This window comes from Eptatretus burgeri, chromosome 12 (genome assembly GCF_056783735.1).
Source record: "Eptatretus burgeri isolate ZD-2024b chromosome 12, Ebu_testis_v1, whole genome shotgun sequence".
In the NCBI taxonomy this organism is placed as follows: domain Eukaryota; kingdom Metazoa; phylum Chordata; class Myxini; order Myxiniformes; family Myxinidae; genus Eptatretus; species Eptatretus burgeri.
Genome location: NC_140972.1, coordinates 7,599,631 through 7,623,946, shown reverse-complemented (window position 1 = coordinate 7,623,946; position 24,316 = coordinate 7,599,631). Strand labels below are relative to the sequence as shown.

Below are 24,316 nucleotides of genomic sequence, written 5' to 3'. Positions count from 1 at the left end.
TCAATTGATAGCCATCAAAGTTTTCAGTCCATTCAAGGATATTTTTTTCTTTACATCCTCCAACCTAATTGTAATTAAATTTATCCGCTTATTTGTTTTATCTACTTTTACCCCGGTTATTTCTTCAATAAGACTTGTTTGATATTTCTCACATTCTTTATGTTTCCCATTTAAATATCAAGGCTGATTACATCTCCACTCTTTGGTTTGGTTATTGCTTGGTTATATCATTTATAAATCAGTAAAAAGACGGCGGTAGCCTGCTAAAATTCCCAACCCAATATCTTAACACTAATACTTATAACCATCAGGGAGACTATTGATTCCATTCTCTAAAATATATCTTTTATCATCAAAAGCTCCTTATGCTTTCTGATTTATCTCTTCTGTATACAATTGATGTTTATAACTTCTTATTGTATTCATTTTTCTGTACACTTCCTTCTTTAAGGTTAAGCAGTTGTAAAATGTTTAAAGTTTATCGTTTCCTTGATTATATTTTTCTTTATTCCCTTTAGCTTCTTATCACACCTTTCAATGTTATCTATCTATAATTCCAGCAGTGTGTGTGTGTGTGTGTGTGTGTGTGTGTGTGTGTGTGTGTGTGTGTGTGTGTGTGTGTGTGTGTGTGTGTGTGTGTGTGTGTGTGTGTGTGTGTGTGTGTGTGTGTGTGTGTGTGTGTGTGTGTGTGTGTGTGTGTGTGTGACCGCTGTTTCTCGACAACCTCTGGTCCGATCTAATTGAAACTTGCCAGGTATATTGCTGCGGACCTGAGGATGTGCCTTTTCAAGGTTTGATATTAATCGGACAAGTGCTTCCCAAGTTATGGCCATTTATTTACCAAACCAATGGGAAGACACGTTGTTGCGTGGGCGTGGCCGATGGGGAAGGGAAGCACAGCCACGTTCCCCATTACGGGTTACAACGTACGGGCTTCCGGAGAGTGATGACTTCGTGTATTCTAATAATTTCTCGATTTCTTATGCGCATTTATAGATAAACAGAATGGCCCAAGTTATGATCGTTTTCATATTAGACGGTGTATAAATTTCGGGAACATCAGAGTGCTGGTATGCTCCGAACCAGGAAGTACATTTTTTCTCTCTCTTCTCTTTTTGTTTTTCCTTGCCACGACATTGCGAAAAGGTAAAATACGTTGGCGCTAATTGAATAATTGGGTATTAAAAATAAATTGCGAATAATCGTAACTGCGAATAATATCGAACTTCCGGGTCACGCACGTACGGGCACGTGAGAGCGGAGAAACGGTCTGTGTGGTTTATTTATTTATTATTATTATTTTTTTTTTTTTTACGGGCACGTACTAGTTATTATCAATATACGTAAAAGCATAAGACACTGATCTCAATCCTATAAATTCACTCATGACCTTCCCACCCAATTCGTCTTTAAACTTACCAATAACCTTTTTATTCTTTGATGAAAACAACACATCACCTGACATAATTACTTGCATCATATATATCAATATTATCAATCATATCCTCATAGACATCACTTGTCTTAATTTATAATATAAAACTATTTGTATCCATATATAACAATGACACATTATCCTTATACTTTGATTTTAAATTATTATAGTAATAGTCATACATTAACAACTTTGACAAGTCAAGAATTGATGTTCCTATATAAATAGGTTTATCCATATCAATACTCTTTTTTCAAATGCATAGCATAAAAGTTCTCTAAAAACACCTCCGCTCGTTCAAAACTTGGTCTATTTATTAACTTTGAAGCCTGTTTCCAAGATGTAGCAAGTTTTGTGTTTTGTCAATTCCTAACATTTTCCAGTCTTTCCAAATGCAGCATTATTCATTAATTTTAAAAAGTCCTTCTCAAAATCTGTTTTTCCTTCTGTTCTCCTTTTTGTATTAAAATCAATATACTTCTTTAACCAATGACTGTTTAAATTTCAAAATTCGATGAATTTTCCTCACTCTCAACCCAGCAGATAAATAGTCTCAAGTTCCTTTGATGCAAAACATAACTTTCTTTATCATTTAATGTAGTAAGTACAGTAGTTTTTCTGGAGATTTACCTTTTATATTAAATGACTGTTGGTAATCACTAAACCATTCTTTTCTTGGACTTTCTTTATCAGGAGCATAAGGTAGGTCTTTATGTTTGTGATGAAGTTCTTCTGGATATTTTAAATCAAACTCAAAATAATATCCAAAGTCAGCTTCATCCAATTCTTTTTGAGAGGAGACAACAATGTCTTGTAAAACTTTTTCATAATGTTTTTCTTTAACCCATTTAAGTTTTCCATGAGGTAAAGATTGAGACATGGCCCACCCATACAAATTGTTAGCATCATAATACATCAGGTAAGAGTTGTCCTCATTCTTATTATAATCAGGAAGATATTTGTTATTTGCTTTAGCATATCTCTTGGAACATACGTGAGATATTCCTCCTCTTTTAGCTTTCTCTATCATTAAAAGCATATCTATATCACTGATTAATTCCAAATTTTGTTTTGTCATTTTTAACATAGCACTCCAAGCCAAACCCGGGGCTGTGTACTAGTGAACGGGGTCTAATCCATAAGAATTTTTATTATGACAGACTGTTCTAAAAGTTTCAAACACATCAGCCAATAACAATACATCAGTTTTAAGATACAAATCATGATATTCTCCAAGATTCTTTATATTAAACTTCTGCCAAACCTTTTTAGCTTGTGTATAATCTCTATCGGAAATACGAGTTTTATTCAACTTGCCATAGAAACTTTCCCTTGAAGGAAGTTGTGTTTATTTAAACTTCTCAAATGAATCCATATCGTCATACGGATATATTCCCTTTTGTGATAAGAGATCAATCTCTTCTTGATTTGAGAAATGTTGTTGTGAAGAAAGACAGGAATAAAGTTTGGAGGCTTGTAATTAAGATGACATTGGAAACTTTAAATCTTTAACATTTAATGTATTCTCATATTTCTTATAATGTTCAACCCTTTCAGGATTCCCTAAGTGAGCAAGAACAGATAGTGGGGCAGCTTAGCCCAAATATTCAAAAGAATAGTGCATTTTGTGATACAAGCACCAAATTTGGCACAAATGTACATTAATATGTTGTGAACATTTTCAGATATTGGGCCACTTGAAATTCTCTCTTTATGTCCGCCATATTGGATTTCAAAATGGCCGCCACTTGAAATCTACATTTGCAATTATCTCTGGACGTAATGCAGCTATTGACTTGATTCTGGTATCTAAGTGTATGTTTTTGGGGGCAAGGAATCCAATGGTACCATTTTCAACTTAATATTATCTATCACAGTCTGTTATATAATTTTATTTGGAAATTATCTTGGCAAATATTGGATTCAACACAATACTTTGAAAAGAATGTCTTAGTTCTGTAAATATAAATAAAAAAAAACTATACTAAATCACTAGTAACAACTCAGACAAGCTCATATATACTGGCAGTCTAAAATATAAATTCATATCCCATTAGGAAACAAAGTGACCCATTCATTTGTGTTTTTCATATGCATATTTTATGTAACATTACATTCATATTGTCAATAAATACCAAACATGCATAATCCCCTTTTCCTAGACCCTTTAAGCCATCTTTTGTGTTTCTAGAGTAAAGAAATTTCTTGTATAGGCTTCCATCTGTCTTGTTTCCTTAACAATGCACTGTAGCATGTCTTTAACAATATTTACAAACATGACTCCACTACATGTCTTGAATCACAGCCCTGACCCAAATAAAAGAGTAGAGAGGCTGCATGTGTGTTGACCCACATAAACTGTGTTCTTTGTGTGTGGCTGTGTTTAAATCACCTTGTGACGCCACATAAATGAGTTAATTACATACAATCTGGGCTCAGCTAGACAACATTGTGTGGTCAGCAATGAAGACAAGAGTCTGAATTACATGTATGCAAAAGACCTTGTGAACCAGTGAAGCAAATACACAGGTAAGCATGAATTAAATCTAGGGCATGATATAATTTCCATGATGTTTACCTCGACACTCAATGGTGGAAGGAGGTAATGTTTTGATCCCAGCTTGTCTGTATGTCTGTTTGTCTGTTAGTCCACAAAATTCCAGACAAAGCTTGTAGTAGTGGTAGTGGTGATAACAGAAATTGTTATATAGAACTGAACTTATATTATTATTATATGCAGAAAATAACTTCATTTCTATATGCCCTGCAGTGGACAGGTTAATTGGTTTATGCACTGAAGGGGTCACCCTGGTGTGCACTGCTGTGTTCTGCCTCACTGAGTTGTTCAGGTATGATGTACTCAGCACAAGCTTACCTGATACACATGTGTGCTGGCTAACCATGAAGAAGCTGACAGTCGGATGTTGCTGCATGCATCTCACGCAGTCCAGCATGGACACCATGCAATACTCATCCGGACTGTAGACACCGATGTTGTGGTGCTGGCAGTGTCCCTGGCACAGGAGTTGCAACCAGAAGACAAACTGTGGCTGGCATTCGGAACAGGCCAGAGTTTCCAATACCTAGCAGCACACGAAATAGCAGCTGGATTGGGACGAGAGAAGGCTCGTGCACTGCCAATGTTCCACGCTCTAACTGGATGCGACACTGTGTCTCGTTTTCATAGACATGGCAAAAAGACTGCGTGAGCAGTCTGGACGGTACTGCCAGAACTCACTGAGGCGCTGCTGCTGCTGTCCTCTGCACCTCGTGACATACCAGACGATGCAATGCGCATCATCGAGAGGTTCGTGATCCTGTTGTATGATCGAACCAGCAAATGCAGACATTGACAAGGCCAGGAGGAAATTCTTCGCAAGGAAGAACAATGTGCAGCTCATCCCTCCAACGAAGGCAGCTCTGGAGGAAGATGTCAAGAGGGCAGTGTATCAAGGTGGACATGTGTGGGGTCAGATACTGCTGCCAGCACCAGAGCTCCCTCCATCAACCAACTGGGGTTGGTCAAGGACTGGAGAAGGACAGTACACACCTTACTGGACCAGGCTAACTGAGGCAGCTCACAGCTGCATTGAGCTGGTTTCTTGCAAGTGCAAGAAAGGGTGTGTGAGGCGCTGCAAGTGCAAAAAGGCTGCCCTTCAGTGCACAGCCCTCTGTGTGTATGAAGGGGACTGCACATGACGATGAGTCAACAACATACATGTACTTGTGGCAATGCTGAACTTGTTAACATGACACTGTTTATGTACACGTATCTTCAGTACCGGTATAAACCTAGCCTCAGATACCATTACACCCAGCCTCAAATACTAGACCATGTAGCATGTTGGTATTATACCTAAGACATTTACAGAACTAAGACATTCTTTTCAAAGTATTGTGTTGAATCCAATATTTGCCGAGATAATTTCCAAATAAAATTATATAACAGACTGTGATAGATAATATTAAATTGAAAATGGTACCATTGGATTCCTTGCCCCCAAAAACATACATTTAGATACCAGAATCAAGTCAATAGCTGCATTACGTCCAGAGATAATAGCAAATGTAGATTCAAGTGGCGGACATAAAGAGAGAATTTCAAGTGGCCCAATATCTGAAAATGTTCACAACATATTAATGTACATTTGTGCCAAATTTGGTGCTTGTATCACAAAATGCACAACAGGTTTGCTTTGCTGCTCCACTAAGAGTATAGAAAACATTTATTATCTTTGTTTTGAATATTAACAACCGCTTTCTTAAGTTTTATCTCTTTTGGTAAATCAATATAAGAAGAAGCTTGAATAGGATCTGATTTTAAGATGTGTATATCTAAAAAGACTATTTTTGTAATAGCAAATCCACTACCTACTACAGTGTTATCAACATCTTGTTCTTGTATTTTGAGTTCATCGTAAACATCACATGTTACAAAATGTTGAAATGATGAGATAAAGTGAGAGTTTGTCCTCAAATAGGGAGTACTTTCATCACCTCTTACCATATTCAATTTTAATCCCATATAAAATTTAAAAGTTTTCATTTCACTTAATGTGTGTTTTAATTATCATTTCAATACTTTGTTTAACCATATCAACAGCTTCAATGATTGAAGATGGTCCAGGGTCTTGAAAGTGAAACAATCTTATTTTTATATGTCCTTTAAATGCCCCATCAGTGTTTTCAATGGAGAATTTAGTGGCACCTTCCCTTTCTTCATTGTTCTTGTGTTTGCGTGATTGAAGGTGTTTATTAAAAAAAAATTAGGAATATCATTATCACATCTATCACAATGTTTTGTTTCTTGGTCAAGTGGAGATATTTGTCTGAAATGATTGAATTTGTGTTTGTTGGTTTGAAGGTGTTTTTTATAACATTTATATTCATGATTACAAACATCGCAGTACGTTGTATTCACCATATTTATATAACAAAACTTTGCTTAAAATAAAATTTTCTTGATGAACATTTCATTTAATTTATAGGTGAATCTGTGCTTAAAACCATTTTATTCTCCAACTTTTTTCACTTAATAAATACAATGTATCAAGACACAAAAGACAAGTTTCATTCAATCTCTTCATTTGTAAAAGATACTGAGAAATATGTCAAGGATGTAAAACTGAACAAAGATAAATATAACAACTATTGGATAAAAACAATTATGGTGAATTATAGAGTTCTTCAATTTCCTTCAGTGGAAGGGCTTTTAGTATATCTGGAAGGACATCAATTAAAGTAGCTCTAACAAAAGTTTCTCCTCTCCTTCTGGCAATATATTCAAAACTAGAAAAAGCAATGAAACAAGAAAAAGTATCAAAAAACAAAAAAAAATTTATGGATGAAGCTTTAGAACGAAAAGAGAAGACCATCTGTAATATGCAAGGAGAAATTTCTATTTTTTTCAACAACCCTAAAAATGTAAATCCTGATGAAATAAAGGATGTTAATATATCAAGTGAAATGACATTTCGTTCAATAGGAGTTGAGGATCATTTTAAAATTACCTTTTATATAAAAAAAAATGTAGTAGTTGAATCTGTTAATGAAAAAAGTATATAGATATAGATGGTAATGTTTTTTCTAATAATTAAATATCAGTCATTATTCAACTGAAGATTTTGAAGATTATGAGAGTGATGATAGTATCTCTGTTGGAACAGAAGAGAGTTATGATAGAGAGTTTGTGTTCAAACGATAGTTATGAAAGTAGTTTTATAGATGATTGTGAAAGCACCAATGAAAGTATCGAAGATGATACCGAAGATGAATTTTAGTTTCAGCAAAGTTTTACTTTATAAATATGAATAGTATACTAGATCTTGAGCCCCTTGAATTTACTGATTCTCCATATGACAAATTTGAGAATTGTCCTGCATGTGATAGAGTGGGATTAAACACAGTGAAAAGCCTATAAACAATGTATATTCTGTGATTATCTTCTAATTAATGATAATAAAAAATATAAAAAGGAATATAATTCTTAGATTTACACCAAAAATGAATTACTTTTCAAGAATGATTAGAGAAATGAATGTAAAGTATGTGGGTGATAACACACCTTTCCTTACAATAGAAGAAACTTAACGTATTAGAGAAATGTTTAAAGGATTGTTGTAAGATATTATTCACGATTGTCATTTTCAAGGAAATATCAACACAAGATATTGTATAAATAAAATAATGGATTATCTTGAAATTAAACCCTAACTTCGGATAAAATATAGTTTCTAAAAAAGCCAATAATAAATTAAATAACCTGTTTTCCAAATATATAAATCAATGATTTTTTTAACCCATTTGGGAAAATAAGATAAAATTTAACAGCCCTAAAAATCTTCCAAATTCATTAAGATGTCTCATAGTTGGTTCAAGCGGGTGTGGAAGTTGGTTCAAGCGGGTGTGGAAAAAACTGCTTACTTTTAAAGATGCTCCTTGCTCTCAACTTTTTGGATTATGATCAATTAATAATTTTCATAAAGTCAAGTTTTCAACCTGAGTATCAACGACTCTCATAAGGTTTTAATGCTGGTCTTCAAAAAGAAGTTAGAATTGGTTTATTTATACTTCATAACAAACTAAATGATTACAACATTGAAGATATAATACAACTCTTTTGTGATACACAGAGATATAAAAAAAATCAAAACCGATAACTTGTATTCTTAGTGATAATCATGATTTTTTTTGTGTCAAATTTCTGAGGTAATTCTGTTACCAAAGTGTTTTGCCTCATTTCTTCAGAGCAAAAGGCTGCTCCCTACTTGAATGGCTAATATGGTAGCTCGGGTATAAGGGCAGAGAATTAGTGAGATATCCATAAAATCAAGGCAATCAGTTTGGAATATTGGCCTAAAATATGGCTGGATTTTCCTCTGATTGTAATTCCGTTACCGTAGAATCTCCCAGGAATAATAAGAAATCCTTATGAATATATGTATGATATTCTATGGGGTGAAAGTGATTCAACGATAGTAAGGGATAAGGAAGGAGTTGAAGAAAATGAGACAAGAGAGAAGGAGGAGAGGGAGAAGAGAGAGAAAGAGGCGAGGGAGAAGAGAAAGAGGCAAGGGAGAAGAGAGTGAAGGAGGCAAGGGAGAAGATAGTGAAGGAGGCAAGGGAGAAGAGAGAGAAGGAGAGGGAGAATGAAGAGAGGGAGAAGAGAGAGAATAAATAAATATAAAAATATGGAAACCAGTGAGATTTTAAAAAAGATTGAAGGTATTACAGAAAATAAATCAATCTCAACGCAACGAGGTGGAAAACAAAGAATTGGCAAGTCCATTAGAAATATTTGCGTCAAGACTATTAACATCGGTTTCAGGGAGAAGATATAAACAAGAAAGTGGAGATAAAGAAGAGAAAGAAGGAAAAGATTATATTATTGATTATGTTGGTGTGATTGTCTTTAATTAAAGTTTTACATTTTTTTCTTAAATAAATGGAGGAGGGAGTGAAGACATTTCTGAGGATTCTTTACGTTTTAAAAATCAAGATTCAAATGTGCATGTTGGAAACTAAAAAGGTTTTCACACTCTGTAGGAATTTTTCTCATAAATAAATGAGTTATTGTCTCAAATGTAACAAGAAAACTAATACTAAAAATATCTCATATTTTAAAAGTAAAAATAACAGGGTTATACAAAAAAGGTACATGTTTGGTGTGTGAGATATAGAAAAGTTTTTATCAGGAAGTAAATTTACAACTGCTGGAATACCTGGGGAATGACATCTACCAGGGTATTCTTTCTGTGGTTCAGGAACAAACTTGAATAAAAGATTAGATGAGGCTGACAATCCTAAACCGTGGAGAAAACCTATCAATAGGGTTGATGAAGTGTGCATGAGGCATGATATTGATTATGGAAATAACACAACGTTGGAAGAAAAACATGAAGCCGATAGAGAAATGTTGTATAATTTGTCTCCGATGCAAAATCCAACCTTGAAAGAAAAAGTTGATAGGTTCATCGTGAAGAAGATGATCAGTGCTAAATTGAAACTTGGGCTTGGAAATTCAAAAAAAACTTATAGGCTCTAATGATGTCATTAAGATTGAAGAGCAATTAGCTGATGAATTACATGAACCAATAATCACAAAGTTTCATAGAAGGAAGGTTTATTCCAAGGAAGTTGATTATATCTGGTCCGCTGATTTGGTTTAACTCAATAATGATAAGGGGTCCAAGTTTGCTTTCACCGTTATTGATTTGAGTAGATATGCGTGGTTTGTCCCTTTAAAAAACAAAACAGGTAATACTCTTATGTTAGCCTTTCAACAGATATTTAATAGAAGTAAGAGAAAACCTAAAAAATTGTGGACTAATGAGGGTACAGAGTTCTCCAACAAAATATTTATAAATTTTCTTTAAAATAACTATATTATACAGCACCTTTAATGAAGGAAAAGCGGTTGTTATTGAGCGATTCAATCGCACTTTAAAAGAGAGACTACATAAAAAAATTCACTCAACTCGGTTCTCAACAATGGTTATCTTTAATTCAGAACATTGTAGATAAGTATAATGATACGATTCACACCTCAACGAATACTAAACCATCAGAAACATTTACAAAATTAGAATATGAAAAAGAGATTAATGTCAGAAAGCCTAAGTTCAAAGTTGGTGATATCGTAAGAATATACAGGTGGAAATCTCATTTTGAAAAAGGTTATACTAAGCGATGGACAAATGAACTTTTTAAAATCGTTGAAGTAATAGATACAGTTCCTTGGACTTGTAAGGTATACGATTTAGAAGGGGAAGAGATTTTAGTTTCATTTTATTCACAGGAATTACAAAAGACAAAGATAAATCAAAAAAAAAAAATGACTCCACCCTTTTTTAACTCCGCCCCTTTTAGACTACGCCCACACAAGCCCCACCCAAGCAAACCTCACCCACAAAAGCCACGTCCACACAAGCAAACCCCACCCACAAAAGCCACATCCACACAATCCCCACCCACAAAAGCCACATCCACACAATCCCCACCCACAAAAGCCACATCCACACAATCCCCATCCACACAAGCTCCACCCACATAAGCCACATCCACATCCATCATATCCACATAATTAGTGATTAGTTAATTAGTTCCCCACACATGTTTATTTAATTTAAAAAAATTGCTCCACCCACACAAACCGCATCCACACAAAGCCCATACACACAAGCTGCAAGACGCACAAGCGCCACCCACCCACACAAGCCTGACCCACACAAGCCCCACCCACACAAGCCCCATACACACAAGCCCCACCCACCCACACAAGCTCCACCCACTCACACAAACCCCATACACACAAGCTCCACCCCACACAAGCTCCACCCACCCACACAAGCCCCACTCACACACACAAGCCCCACCCCCTGTGCACCTCCACCTTTGACCCACCACCCCCCTCATCCCACCCCCCCATCCTTCCCCACACACACACACGGGGAGGGGAGAGGGATGAGGGGAGTGGTGGGTCGTTGGGGGGAGCGCACCTACCCCCCCTCCTTTGCACTTCCTTTATTCTTTTTTATAATTAACGATTAAATAATTGAAAGCAAAGCAAATATAATTAATTAGGATTGAAAATATTAAACATTTTTCTTTGGGTAAATATTCAGTTGCGAGAATGGACAATCTTTCCCAGCAGTCTGCTTCAGATGTGTTGTGATTTTGAAACTTGATCAACATATTCTGTTCAAAACAAAGAGTGAAGAACAATTAGGGTATATAAAGATGATTATATTATGATATTAATAAAATAATAAATGTAACATTTACCTCCAGAAGATAGTGTCATGTCAGATTCATCCAGAAGATTAAGTTGTGTGTTTGGTTCATCCAGACAGGTGTTTAAACTGAAAAAAAAAATAATAATAGAGTCAAACACACACACACACACACACACACACACACACACACACACACACACACACACACACACACACACACACACAAACACTCACACACACACACATGCACACACACACACACACACACACACACACACACACGGAGACAGAGTGATAATTTTCTCACCTTGGACTCGGGTCATTCAAGATCAAAGGACGTGAGAGAATTTCTTGCCATCCAAGAAAAATATCATTCATTTCTTTCCGAAACGAATAAATGTCTTCAAGAAAGTCATTCATTTTTATCCACTCATCATGTAATTCAAATAATTCATTTTCAACATCAGCTATCAACGATGTTCTTATTGGGGACAACCTGTTAGAAAAAAAAAAATGAAAAATTATTAGTCGTATCATGATTTAATTAATAATAATCAATTGCTTCACCATCATTCCAAGAGGAAGCCAGACTTTACAATACACACACACAAACTTACCAATATTGTGATGGGTTATCTTCTTCGTCAGATGAAAGATAATTCATGTCTCAGTCATATACCATTGGGTCAAGATGAGAAAAGTGAAAAACCGCTAAACAGAAGATAAATGCCTGGCTTATAAACCATGTTGGAGGAAGTCAGTTGGATCTTTGCCTGGAGTTGTCTCATTGTTCTCTTTCCTGTTTTTCAACAGCTCAGTAATTCTGGAAATTTTTCCCAAGCTTCCTGTTTTCAGCTGCACTCAGCTTACAGAATGTGCATAATGTATTCATGTTTGAGTTTAATTTTAAAGAGCATTAAGAGAAGTTTATCATTTCATTTCTGCTCAACAAAGACATTTAAACCAAGAACCAAGTTCCAAAGTAATCTTTGTGAATATACTCGATGGTGATGAATGTAATAGGAAAATTAAGTTATTCCCCAATGTAGAACATGGACAAATATTCATTGGTTTGCTCTTTGAGTGGAATGAAAATATGAAAGGGAAAAATTGCTTTCAGTAAGTCTCAATTTTACATTTGCTTGTCTGGGAGGGGGAGGAAATCAGTGTCCTATTTTGGGCTTTTGGGGCTTGAGTCAGAGTTTTTCCCTTTTCCCCCATTCATTTGAATGGGTGCCTCAGAAACCCCATTTATCCTCTACTAATAGGGTTCAATAGTTACAAGGCCTTAGCACCATGTGTTTCACGTCGTTCTTCTGACATTTTGAACACTGTGTTAAGAATATGTGTTCAGGTGAAGTTGTCTGGTGTTGCCCAAGTGGATGGACAGGCCGAGTCATTTTAGGCTAAACAGTTTGTTTGTCTTATCCTGTGTTCCTCAAGTAAGGTCTCATGGAAGCCGGGTGAGGGGGGTATGCTCCGGGCATTCCCACATCAGTGTGGCCAGCTCGAGGCTCACGGCATGCACCGCGTGCATTCCCCCCTCCCACATACTGCAGGGAGGGTGGTTGAGGTAGAATCAGAAGTAGTTGCTGCCGTCTAACATTCACATTCGGTGAGGTATGGCCCTCCAGCATGGTCAACCATTGAGTGGCAACAAGGCGACGCAACATTCTCTCAGCCTCATTTGGCAGCCTCATTACCATTAATTGGCCCAAGACTATCACTAAGCATGGGCATGGCACATCATTGGCTGGCACATGTTGGGCACTGATGCCTTAATGGCAGATAAATGAAGCGACTCCAAAAGGGCATGGGTGCTGCGACTTCGCAATCTCTCTCGAGATACATCTCCGTCCGTCCTCTCTCTCTCTATCTCTGTCTCTACATCCCTGTCTCTCTCTACCTCTATACCTCTCTCTCTACCTCTCTCAAGACCCTAAGACGCTCTATTGTGAACATCACCACCTCAAACGCAACTAGAAATAGCAATCAGAAATTGCAGACCCTCACTAGAACTTGTTTTGTGTAGTGTATTTTGTGTGGTGTTTGTGCACTGGTGTGTTACATAATTAATGAGGTATAATTATAACTGCCACTTTATTTCTGCTGGCAGTGATGAGTGTGTACCAAAACATCCCGCTTTGATGGGACCCCGCTTTGATTGGACATCTGACCCTGACCCATGACGTTTTTCATTATTTTTCAATTTAATTTAGAATGGGATTAAAATTAATTACATTCAAATCAAATGGAATGCCAAATAAAATAGGTACTGCATTAGTCACCAGAAGGAACCCAAAACAGACAAAAAACAAAGATGAAGTCATCTGGAGGAACCTGGATAGGAGTCACATTTCAGCTGCTCCTCTACTCTCAAACCCATGCACAGCCAAGTGAACCTCATTCAAAAAAATAAAATAAAAACCTTAAAAATTTAAATAATTATGGCTGACAGGCCATGTGTCCGATCAGGTTGAAATTTAAAACAAATATTCCCCATCACTACTAGATCATAATTGTGAAGTTTCATGTCAGTTGATTAAATGGTTACAGAGTAAACATTGTTTAATATTTTTCTTTAATCCAATATGGCTGCCAAATCATGTGACCTATGACATCATATGTATGAACCTTTTGTTCCCCATTGACAAGCAGTCATACGTGTAAAGTTTCACCTCGATCTGTTCAGCCACTTCAGAGAAGAGGATTTTTCAAAGGGTTTTTTTTTTAACGACATGGTTGCCGAACCATGTGACCGATGAGATCATCAAAAAAAATTGTGGACCATTTTATCCCTCGATGACCCTCAAAATTTTTCATACTGATCAGACGTAGCGTTCTATGTATGTAAGTGTGACGTCATAACAAAGGCACCGATGATGCCATATTAAAAAAAAAAAAAAAAAAATCACTCGTTCCCCATGAGTACTTGCCATGTGCCAAGTTTCAATTTTTTTCCTTGGTGCGGTTTCAGAGATAGAGGTCCAAAGTTTTCCCGTTTTTCCAACATCGCTGCCACACCAGATAACCTGTGACATCATAATTATCATTAAACCATTACATTTGAGTAGTTGCACCTCTGGTGAAAATTTCCTCTCAATCCGCCAATCGGCTGCGGAGAAAAACATGAAAGTTGTGTGCGGACAAACAAACAAACAGACAGACAGACAAACAAATGGATCCAGACGCAATACCCTCTCCTTCGGCGAGGGTAACTGTGGATTGAACTGACAGCCTCCTAATCATCTTGCCCAGTTCACGGTGCATGACTATTCGTGGGTGGGCTAAAGCGGTGGTTAAACAGTTTAACTCTCGATGCTGTGTTCAGTTTTATGTCATAATAACTGAATGTCGTGTCTTTCTCTTTCGTCTGGTATTCTGTTCTGTGTGTCTCGTGTCCAATTAAATTATTTATTCCAAAGTCAAGTGTGCATGTCCGATTCCTGCCATCATTCTGCAATGACAATTTGGTTCATGGAAATCCCCTTGAGGGAAGTTAAGGACGTAGGGTATAATTAATCTTAGAGAGAGGTGGATAAATAATTTTCTGTTCCTCACAATTCTATCGCACGCACGCATGCACGTACGCAAGCACGCACTCGGCTATTCCTAACATACAATACAATTTAAAGGATTGCTGTAAATGATGTTAATTTCACAACATTCCATATTCAACTTCATTTAAATTGGAAACTTCAAAACAGTTCCCTTACCTAAAGTAAGCACCTCAACCTGTAAGCAATTGAATGGTTTCCTGACCACACACACACGCACACCTCGGTGATGTGCTGTCCAAATTTACACTGAAGCTGGATATCCACAGTTCCAAATTAATTCCCAGCATGTGCAGTTTGTGTCTAAGATCACTTGTGATTCCGTACATGCGACAGCTCATTTACAAGCTTTGAGTTAATCAAATGATATTTCAAAAAAAAAAAAATAATCAGAATTCATAGAAGCTATTTTTCATCATCGTTACATGAGAGATACCAAAAAGGTACCAGACTTGCCAGTTCAAGCTTTGTAAAAGTTCCATCATTGTTTCATTCCAACACCTGATGCAGTAAAAATGGACAACTGCCACCATTGCCTTTTGAAGCACCAGGAATGTTCCAAGTTCCCCCATACAAAATCTCGATCTTTTCTACCCCCGTTATTCCACCCCAAACCCACCTCCTTCAAATTCCCTGCTTTCCTTCCTGAAAGTCCCTGTAATGTCCATCTTGTATACCCTGTGTACCCCACCCCATTCCTCTCCCTACCACAGATCTCCTAATGTCTGTTTCACACTGTTTTGTCCTTCCCTCTACCACCCCTCTTGCCTCATGCTCCCCTTGCTGTGTGTTGTGTGTTAGCTGTTACGAGCCTCAACAATGTGTACAAAAAAAAAGGTTTGTCTCTCTAAGTTTTGGCTAAAATGTGATAAAAAAAAATTAAATCAATTTGTTTTACGTACACAATGAAATAAGACACACAACTACCCAACCCAATTGAGAAGACTGGTACATTTCACAGTTGGGTATCAAATTGATGGTTTGTCATAAGAAATGAAAAAGACTAAAAACAATGGATTGCAAGGAAGGTTTCCTTCATCATCCTATAACATCTGAGAAACGGATGACCCTCACAGAGAGCGTCTCACAAGTTCGATGCCACAAGCCCATCACAAATAAACATTGCCAAGTTGGAATAAATAAAAACACCTTTTTTAATGATCCATTAAAAATAAAAATAAGTTTCAATTTATCACTCAACATCATCATTTAAGACTATTTTTCTGATCCGTCTTGGATTTTATTTTATGAATCTCTTGTTTAAAACATTTGCTTCTTCTTGAGCATGATACACGCCTGGTGTTGGCTTAATGGTTAGGATTGTGGGCTTGGTATCCGAGGATCCTAGGTTCAAATCCCCCTTATCTATTGAATTAATACCAGGTGGGGTCGACTGCCTGTCATCCTTCTGAGGGCGGCAAAATGAGTGCCAGCGTGCTGGTATACTGTGTTGGAGTGGCGACCCGTCCAGGATTGTATCCAATAGCCAAGAGGACTGCTTCGGCAGCACCAACGCTCTGTACAGAGTATGGTTCCAATGGATGGATGGATGGAGCATGATACTCTGAAACTGCTCTCTGACAATGGTCCTATGTCTTGTGTCTTAGTAATATTTAGTGAGAAGCAAATCAAATGTGTGTAGCAAAACTGACAACATGAAGGAGATTTACTATGGCATTATGTAGTCTGGTATTTCTTGAATGTTTCCATTGATTGCAGTCTCCCATATTTCTGATGTTTGAGTGCCTCTCTGTGTGTTTTAGGTTGATGAACACCGCTGCTGTTTTACAAGAAGAATGCAACACGAATTTGTGTGAATATGCTGTCTGTGATAACATTGAATTGGACACCATCCTTTTGGAGTACGAATCATATTACTTTGTGAAGTTTCAGAAGTACCCAAAGATCACCAAGAAGCTAAGTGTCTGCTGTACGTTTAAACACATTCATTTTTTTTTAAATGAACTGACATGACTGCGATGAAAGCTAAGTAGTAATGACAATATGATCTTTGCATTGTATTGCTCAAATTTAAATGCAGAGGCGAAGGCTAAAATAAGAGCTAAATGACAGAGGAAGAGGCGCCAATGTACAAAGTGCAGAGCAGAGAATAACATGTGGCCAAGGGCTACAAACATGCAGGCAAAGGATGGAGACATGGAGGACAATAAGGAATACAATTTAAAAAAAACAAAAAGTCTGTCCATTCATCGATAGAATCAGCCCCACTGGTAGTCACCCCATCATATTGCATACCGATTGGAATCTCTTGGAAAATGGAGATGCAAGAAACCAGGGTTGGGTGGGGTGGGAAAATGTCAACAGACATGGCACAGTGCATGTGATTCACTGACACTGCATTTCGCTATCAGAGGGAGTGGGTATTACTAGTTCTTAAAACATGGACGGCGTTTTGATATCGGTAATCAAAACAATACTATCTCCTTTTCTGTCGTTATAACAACAGCCTATTGAATGGTTTCAGTTGAAACATCACATGTAATGGAAAATGTCCTCCAAAACTCACTCAAAGCCATGGCAGTGGGATGATGCTGTTTAAGAGGGTCTCGTTGGCCATTCTGCCTTTGTCAGTTTGTACGTAGCACTATTACAAACAGGCTTTTAAAAGACACTGCATGCCATTGGCAGCCAGTAATGTCCTGAGAATCTGGGTTGACCACCTGCTTGAGGGCAGGGCATCCATCCATTGCCGAGTTAGCAGGAGAAACATGGCTATCCGAGTCTGGACCGAGTCGAGAATCAAGACCCGAGTACACTGATAAAAACCATACTGGTGGTCTGTGATTAAAGAGTTGCAGAAAATGCAAGATGTAAAGGCTGCAGCATCCATCTACTCCATTACCTTGCTGATGATAGGCATGAGGCTATCATTTAGACAATCGGTTGAGGCTCCCTTATGAATAGGAGTGACAAGAGACACCTTCCACAATGAAGCCTCTGAGAAAGACCTAAAGACGAGCAAAGAAAATGAAGTCAGAACCAAATCACAATTTTTGAGGATGCGGACAATGATGCTTTCAGGACCTGTTGCAAAAGATGTATCAAGTTTAGCAGAGAGAAGATCCATCTTTGCCGGTGAGAAGAGCTGGAGGAGAGGAGAATAAGAGCAGGAAAGAAGAGAGAAGGAAAAGAGCAAAAGAGATCAGGGGCTGGAAGAGAAAAGGGAAGACATTATTGGGATGATGGGAAGAGTTAAGATAAATCAAACTGGGGTTGAAGGGGAAAGAGGACAGAGGGAATAAAAGGGAAATGGGGGGGGCTTGGTGAAAAGAGGGAATGGGGGGGGGGTGACAGGTAAGAAAGGGAGAAAAGGAGGAGTGGAAGAGTAAGACGAAAGAAGGGTGTAAAAAGTAACGAGTGGGAAATATAGGAACAGAAGGATCTGGAAGAACAGCCACATTTTGCATCAGTAATGAGCTTTCACAAATTCTTGCCGAACTTACAAGAATTGCTGATGGGCCAAATGCCTGATCCTCTTTCCATGCTTGACCTGCTCTAACACTACGCCTGTTTATTGCTACGAGTTGTTCTTCTGCATCTGACGAAACCATTGTCTTTTAAATTGCGCCCGTCATCTTTCCCCATGTCTCTCTAGTATTTGCCATGAGTAGAAGGAAAAACTGCAAACATGCGTCTTCTTTTTAAAAGCCTGATCCTTCCATTCTATTGATTTACTGACCATTTCGTGAGACTGGGGTTTATCCAAAGTATACCACAGCTCCAAAAAACATGGTGGCCATGAACAGTTTGAAAAGGGACTGCTTGTCCAAAATTCCCAATGTAATTTCACCATGCGAGTCACAGCTTATTGTGCCAAAATTCACTTTGGTTGGGGTAATACTTGCTTGAGTGTGCCGCTTTGATTAGTACTTTCTCAGGACACACCATATTTTGTTTATCTCACATTGCCAAAAGAACAAGACAGAGCATTTAACAATTACTACTACGTCTTCTCATGCACCTGGTTCATCTCATCGGTCTGCGACTTTCGCATCCATCCTCAAGAGTCTCGACCCGAGTACGTCATGTGATGTGGGGAGGCGGTTGCAGTGAAGCAACTTGCTTTCTCGGCATGGAAAGCTAACCCCACTGAGGGTGACTTTCATTCAGTCTGCAAGGCTCGCAACAAGTGTGTCCATCCTGAGGCAAGCCAGAAAACACAATCTTGCAAATCTACAGGTCAAACTCTTCAACCAGTCTCCTTCCTCCAAGTCATGGTGGCACATTGTCAAGTTTGTCTTTGGTGTATGCTCCCACTCCATCCCGTCCCTCACCTCATAAGGCATTACTGCACTCTGTCCATGATAAAGCAGAATGTCAAAATTGGTTTTCAAACTGTCTGGCCTTGACCCTGCTTGGCAACGGGCCCAGGTGGAATCGGTACCTCCGTTTGAACATGTTCTATTTATCAGACCAGAGATTAGACTGGTATGATAAGCTGAACATGTACTTCAATTCTCGAAAATCTGACAGCCTCACCCTATTGCTCCGGAAGTATCGTCAAGCAAACCGACCTATTTCATTGATCATCCAACAGAAGCCTCATCAATTGAGCTTCACCATCAACCATGACCTTTCCTCGACCGACCAGGTTTCCTCAACTGACCGACTCAACCGACCGCAACCACATGGCCTTACAAAAAATGGCGGTCGCACAAATTCCTTCCAAAATCTTCTTCTGACCTAAATATTCTTCTGGTCAGAATGCTACCAAATTTGGGTTGCAACATTAGGACAGGGTCGTGATGTTATATTGCGGTCATGCCGATCATGTAAATGGAAGTGTGTCAAATTGGCAGGCTTAGTAAATTTTTGGGAAAAAAAAAAAAAAATCGCTTAAATCCTTCAAAAACCTTCCTCTCCTGAACCACCAGTCAGAATGCCACCAAATTTGGGTTACAACATTAGGCCAGGGCCCAGATAAGCTACAGGCCCAGTGGTCCTATTTTTATAGACCAACTTGTTTGGTGACATATTCAAACTTAATGAAAAAGTCATCTGTAACACGTTTATTGCATTGTCTTCGTTATATTTTCGTGACCGTGTTGCTGTTTGTGTTTTCGTCAAATTTTCTGTGTTCAACCAGACCTTTTTGTGATTCCCCCCCCGTCCCCCCCCTTCCCGGCCCCTCTCGGCTTCGCCCCTCGTCCCGGCCACTCTCGGCTTCGCCCCTCGTCCCGGCCACTCTCGGCTTCGCCCCTCGTCCCGGCCACTCTCGGCTTCGCCCCTCGTCCCGGCCACTCTCGGCTTCGCCCCTCGTCCCGGCCACTCTCGGCTTCGCCCCTCGTCCCGGCCACTCTCGGCTTCGCCCCTCGTCCCGGCCACTCTCGGCTTCGCCCCTCGTCCCGGCCACTCTCGGCTTCGCCCCTCGTCCCGGCCACTCTCGGCTTCGCCCCTCGTCCCGGCCACTCTCGGCTTCGCCCCTCGTCCCGGCCACTCTCGGCTTCGCCCCTCGTCCCGGCCACTCTCGGCTTCCCCCCTCGTCCCGGCCTCTCTCGGCTTCCCCCCTCGTCCCGGCCACTGTCGGCTTCGCCCCTCGCCCCGGCCACTCTCGGCTTCCCCCCTCGTCCCGGCCTCTCTCGGCTTCCCCCTCGTCCCGGCCACTCTCGGCTTCCCCCCTCGTCCCGGCCACTCTCGGCTTCCCCCTCGTCCCGGCCACTCTCGGCTTCCCCCTCGTCCCGGCCACTCTCGGCTTCCCCCTCGTCCCGGCCACTCTCGGCTTCCCCCTCGTCCCGGCCACTCTCGGCTTCCCCCTCGTCCCGGCCTCTCTCGGCTTCCCCCTCGTCCCGGCCTCTCTCGGCTTCCCCCCTCGTCCCGGCCACTCTCGGCTTCCCCCTCGTCCCGGCCACTCTCGGCTCCCCCTCGTCCCGGCCACTCTCGGCTTCCCCCCTCGTCCCGGCCACTCTCGGCTTCCCCCTCGTCCCGGCCACTCTCGGCTTCCCCCCTCGTCCCGGCCACTCTCGGCTTCCCCCTCGTCCCGGCCACTCTCGGCTTCCCCCCTCGTCCCGGCCACTCTCGGCTTCCCCCTCGTCCCGGCCACTCTCGGCTTCCCCCTCGTCCCGGCCACTGTCGGCTTCCCCCCTCGTCCCGGCCACTGTCGGCTTCCCCCTCGTCCCGGCCACTGTCGGCTTCCCCCCTCGTCCCGGCCACTGTCGGCTTCCCCCTCGTCCCGGCCACTGTCGGCTTCCCACCTCGTCCCGGCCACTGTCGGCTTCCCCCCTCGTCCCGGCCACTGTCGGCTTCCCCCCTCGTCCCGGCCACTGTCGGCTTCCCCCTCGTCCCGGCCACTGTCGGCTTCCCCCTCGTCCCGGCCACTGTCGGCTTCCCCCTCGTCCCGGCCACTGTCGGCTTCCCCCCTCGTCCCGGCCACTGTCGGCTTCCCCCCTCGTCCCGGCCACTGTCGGCTTCCCCCCTCGTCCCGGCCACTGTCGGCTTCCCCCCTCGTCCCGGCCACTGTCGGCTTCCCCCCTCGTCCCGGCCACTCTCGGCTTCCACCTCGTCCCGGCCCCTCTCGGCTTCCGCCTCGTCCTGCGTCACACCCTCCAAGCTCCCCCCTCTCATTGCAAGGCACCAGCCCAGCTCTCCTCCCCCCCCTAGCTTGAACCCTGCCATCAGTCCTTCTTCCCCGTCCCTAACCATGAGGACCTCGAACATCCGAGGACTCCGCTCCAACCTCACCTATCTCTCAATCCAGGCTGCTGCTGATAAACCAGACATCATGTTTAATATAATCCTTCTTTCCACAGGACCTTAGTGGATCTCCCCGGGTGTTGTCTCCTCAACTTTAATTGACCTGAACCCCACCCTGACGGTGGAGTTGCACTTTCCATCAAGAACTGCATTTATCTCCGTCTGTGTGCTGATTTTACACCTCCCAACCCCCAAGAGTACCTTCGGTTGCGACATCCCCTCTGGTCCCACCCCATGTTTCTATGGACTCATCCCTACTCTATATTAACCACTCATTCCCACTCTCTCTTCCTCATATGTGGTTGATTTCAATTGTCAGCACGCAAATTGGCTGGGTGTTCGTACCTCTCTCACCAGCCATGGTACTTCAGCAAAGCACTTTTGTGGTTGATTTCAATTGTCAGCACGCAAATTGGCTGGGTGTTCGTACCTCTCTCACCAGCCATGGTACTTCAGCAAAGCACTTCTGTGACTCCATGGGACAGACTCAATCTGTGAACTTGCCAACCAGGATTTCTCCCAATGGCAAATCCTCCCTTCTGGACTTCGCAAGGACTACCTTCCCGGCAAGTGTCTCCTGCTCTTCCTCTGCACCAATTGATTCATCTGATCATATGCCCTGTGAGAGTCAACATCTATCTGGCTATTCTCAGAGAGACACCTCAGCACCATCAATTCTGGCAGTTCACACGGGCAGATGAAGAAGGACTGCAAGCAGCTATCTCATTTCAGGACTGGTCTCCCATATCTACTGCCCTTGATATTAACTCAGCTTGGGAATGCTTCCACAGAAAACTCAAACTAACTCACGTGTCCCAATGACCTGCTCTGCTGCTCTTGCACATCCTCTTTTTGCTCTTTTCACCCTATCATTTACCCTCGGTCATAGATCAGCAACCTGAGGGTCTTTTAAAAAGGGCTTTCGTGTGGCTCCCAATATTAACTGTAATTAAAAAAAAAAAAACAGAAAGCAGCCAGGACACCAAGAACAAGAGCGCATGCGTATTGCATTACAAGTGTGTGTGTGTGTATATGTGTATGTGTATGTGTATGTGTATGTGTATGTGTATGTGTATGTGTATGTGTATGTGTATGTGTATGTGTATGTGTATGTGTATGTGTATGTGTATGTGTATGTGTATGTGTATGTGTATGTGTATGTGTATGTGTATGTGTATGTGTGTGTATGTGTGTGTATGTGTATGTGTATGTGTATGTGTATGTGTATGTGTGTGTGTGCGTGTGTGTGCGTGTGTGTGTGGGTGTGTGTGTGTGTCTGTGTATATATGTGTGTGTGTGTGTGTGTGTGTGTGTGTGTGTGTGTGTGTGTGTGTGTGTGTGTGTGTGTGTGTGTGTGTGTGTGTGTGTGTGTGTGTGTGTGTGTGTGTGTGTTGAAATAGTTGTTGCGGAAGCATCTTATCACATTTATACATGTTTGCGGCTCTTGAAATATTACTTTTTTTAACCAAATTTGAAAAATGGTTGTTCTTATTATTGTGGTTGCTGACCCCTGCCCTCGGTCATCTTCCATGTGATTGTAAGTCAGCCAAGATCACCGCATTATTCAAACAAGGTGCAATAAGCAATCCCCTCAACTACAGACTTGTCAGCTTTCTACAAATCAACAGCAATGTTATGGAATCAATCATTGCAGTTGACATCAAATCTTTATTTTTCTCTGACAGCCTGATCTCTGTCCATCAGTTCGGATTCCGACCAGGTGACTCTACCCGGGACATGCTGCTTCCACTCTCCAAACAATGGATAGAAGCCCTCAATGTAAGACATGAGATTCAGCATTTCATACAGCCTGGCACCTCGCATAGCTCTTCAAGCTCTCTGCCTATGCCATCCAAAGTTAACATCACTCTTGGATTACCGACTTCCTCTACTCTCATAACCAACGTGCGTCTCTCAACGGAATCTTTTCAAGGCTGGAGTGCCTCAAAGCAGTGTTCTTGGCCCAGTCATATTCCTGATCTTCATCATCGATCTGACTACTCTGGAGAATTCCCTTTAATTCTCTGCAGATGACCTCATCCTCTGCCGTGACATCCCTCACCCTTCAGACAGGCAAGCTGAAGTCTCTTCCTTCTCTTCAGACATTGAAAAAAAAAAATCACAAACTGGTCAAACACTCGGAATGTGTCTTTCAATTCTGACAAATCTCACCTCTCAATTCTTCTATCCGAAAGGACGGTCTGGCGACCCCCTTCCCCCTCCCCCCCCCCATATACTTTCTGAACAATCCTCTTGAGAAGGCTTAGTGATTCAAACTCGTGGGTCTCATTCTCAGCCATGATCTTTCTTGGGCAAGCCACATTTCAAAATTGGCCTTGAAAGCTAGTCAACGACTGGGAATCCTCTGTCATGCAAAGTCCTTCCTTGGCACAATAGAACTCTTGTCCATTGACCTACAAGGCCTTCAACCACAGCTTAATGGAGTGCTGCTCTCCTCTCTGGGCCAGCTCCCCTGCTTCACTCCTTGTTCAGCTTGACACCATGGAAGCCAAGGCCTTCAAAATGAATGGAATGTCCGCCATGGACATCGAGGCCTTCAAGATCACTGGAATCTCCCGCGATGAAGCCGAGTCAATCACTTTCAGATTGCAGACTGTCTACCACCTCTTTTCTGGTCTTACACCCTCTGTTCTTTTCATGACCCCCCCCTCCAACTCCAGGTTCCTGCAAAGCACATGTATCCATCAGGCAACCCTCTTCTGGTGAAACTCCCAAAATCGAGAATCACCGTTTAGCTCCACTCATTCGTTCGTCTTTTTCCCCGCTTGTGGAACCAACTTCCACATCCTCTTCAATCTCATTCTTTCCTCCAGGTCTTCAAGACAGCTGTTCACAACCATCTCAGATCATCCCCATCC

The 24,316-nt window shown here is 41.1% G+C and overlaps 2 protein-coding genes and 1 long non-coding RNA gene across 17 annotated transcripts in view; 1 reads left to right on the top strand and 2 right to left on the bottom strand.

Moving 5' to 3' along the window:
• The window catches only part of KATNAL2 (katanin catalytic subunit A1 like 2), a 130,693-nt gene that overhangs the window by 24,353 nt on the left and 82,024 nt on the right, over nucleotides 1-24,316 (top strand). For 8 of the 9 annotated variants that reach the window (XM_085849383.1, XM_085849377.1, XM_085849378.1 and 5 more), the window contains one exon: nucleotides 16,490-16,656. In XM_085849383.1, the coding sequence (XP_085705509.1) occupies nucleotides 16,490-16,656 (167 nt within the window). Of the gene's footprint in view, nucleotides 1-16,489; nucleotides 16,657-24,316 lie in introns of those variants that run through there. The other variant, XM_085849384.1, reaches the window with a different exon arrangement.
• Nucleotides 1-24,316, bottom strand: part of LOC147015035 (E3 SUMO-protein ligase PIAS2-like) — a 297,048-nt gene that overhangs the window by 243,302 nt on the left and 29,430 nt on the right. The window lies entirely within an intron of this gene.
• On the bottom strand, nucleotides 10,800-16,495 carry LOC147015036 (uncharacterized). The gene is made up of 4 exons (XR_015050203.1): nucleotides 11,787-16,495; nucleotides 11,477-11,665; nucleotides 11,219-11,295; nucleotides 10,800-11,131 (listed from the first exon to the last, which is right to left on the bottom strand). It is a non-coding gene; the product is annotated as an uncharacterized LOC147015036 (long non-coding RNA).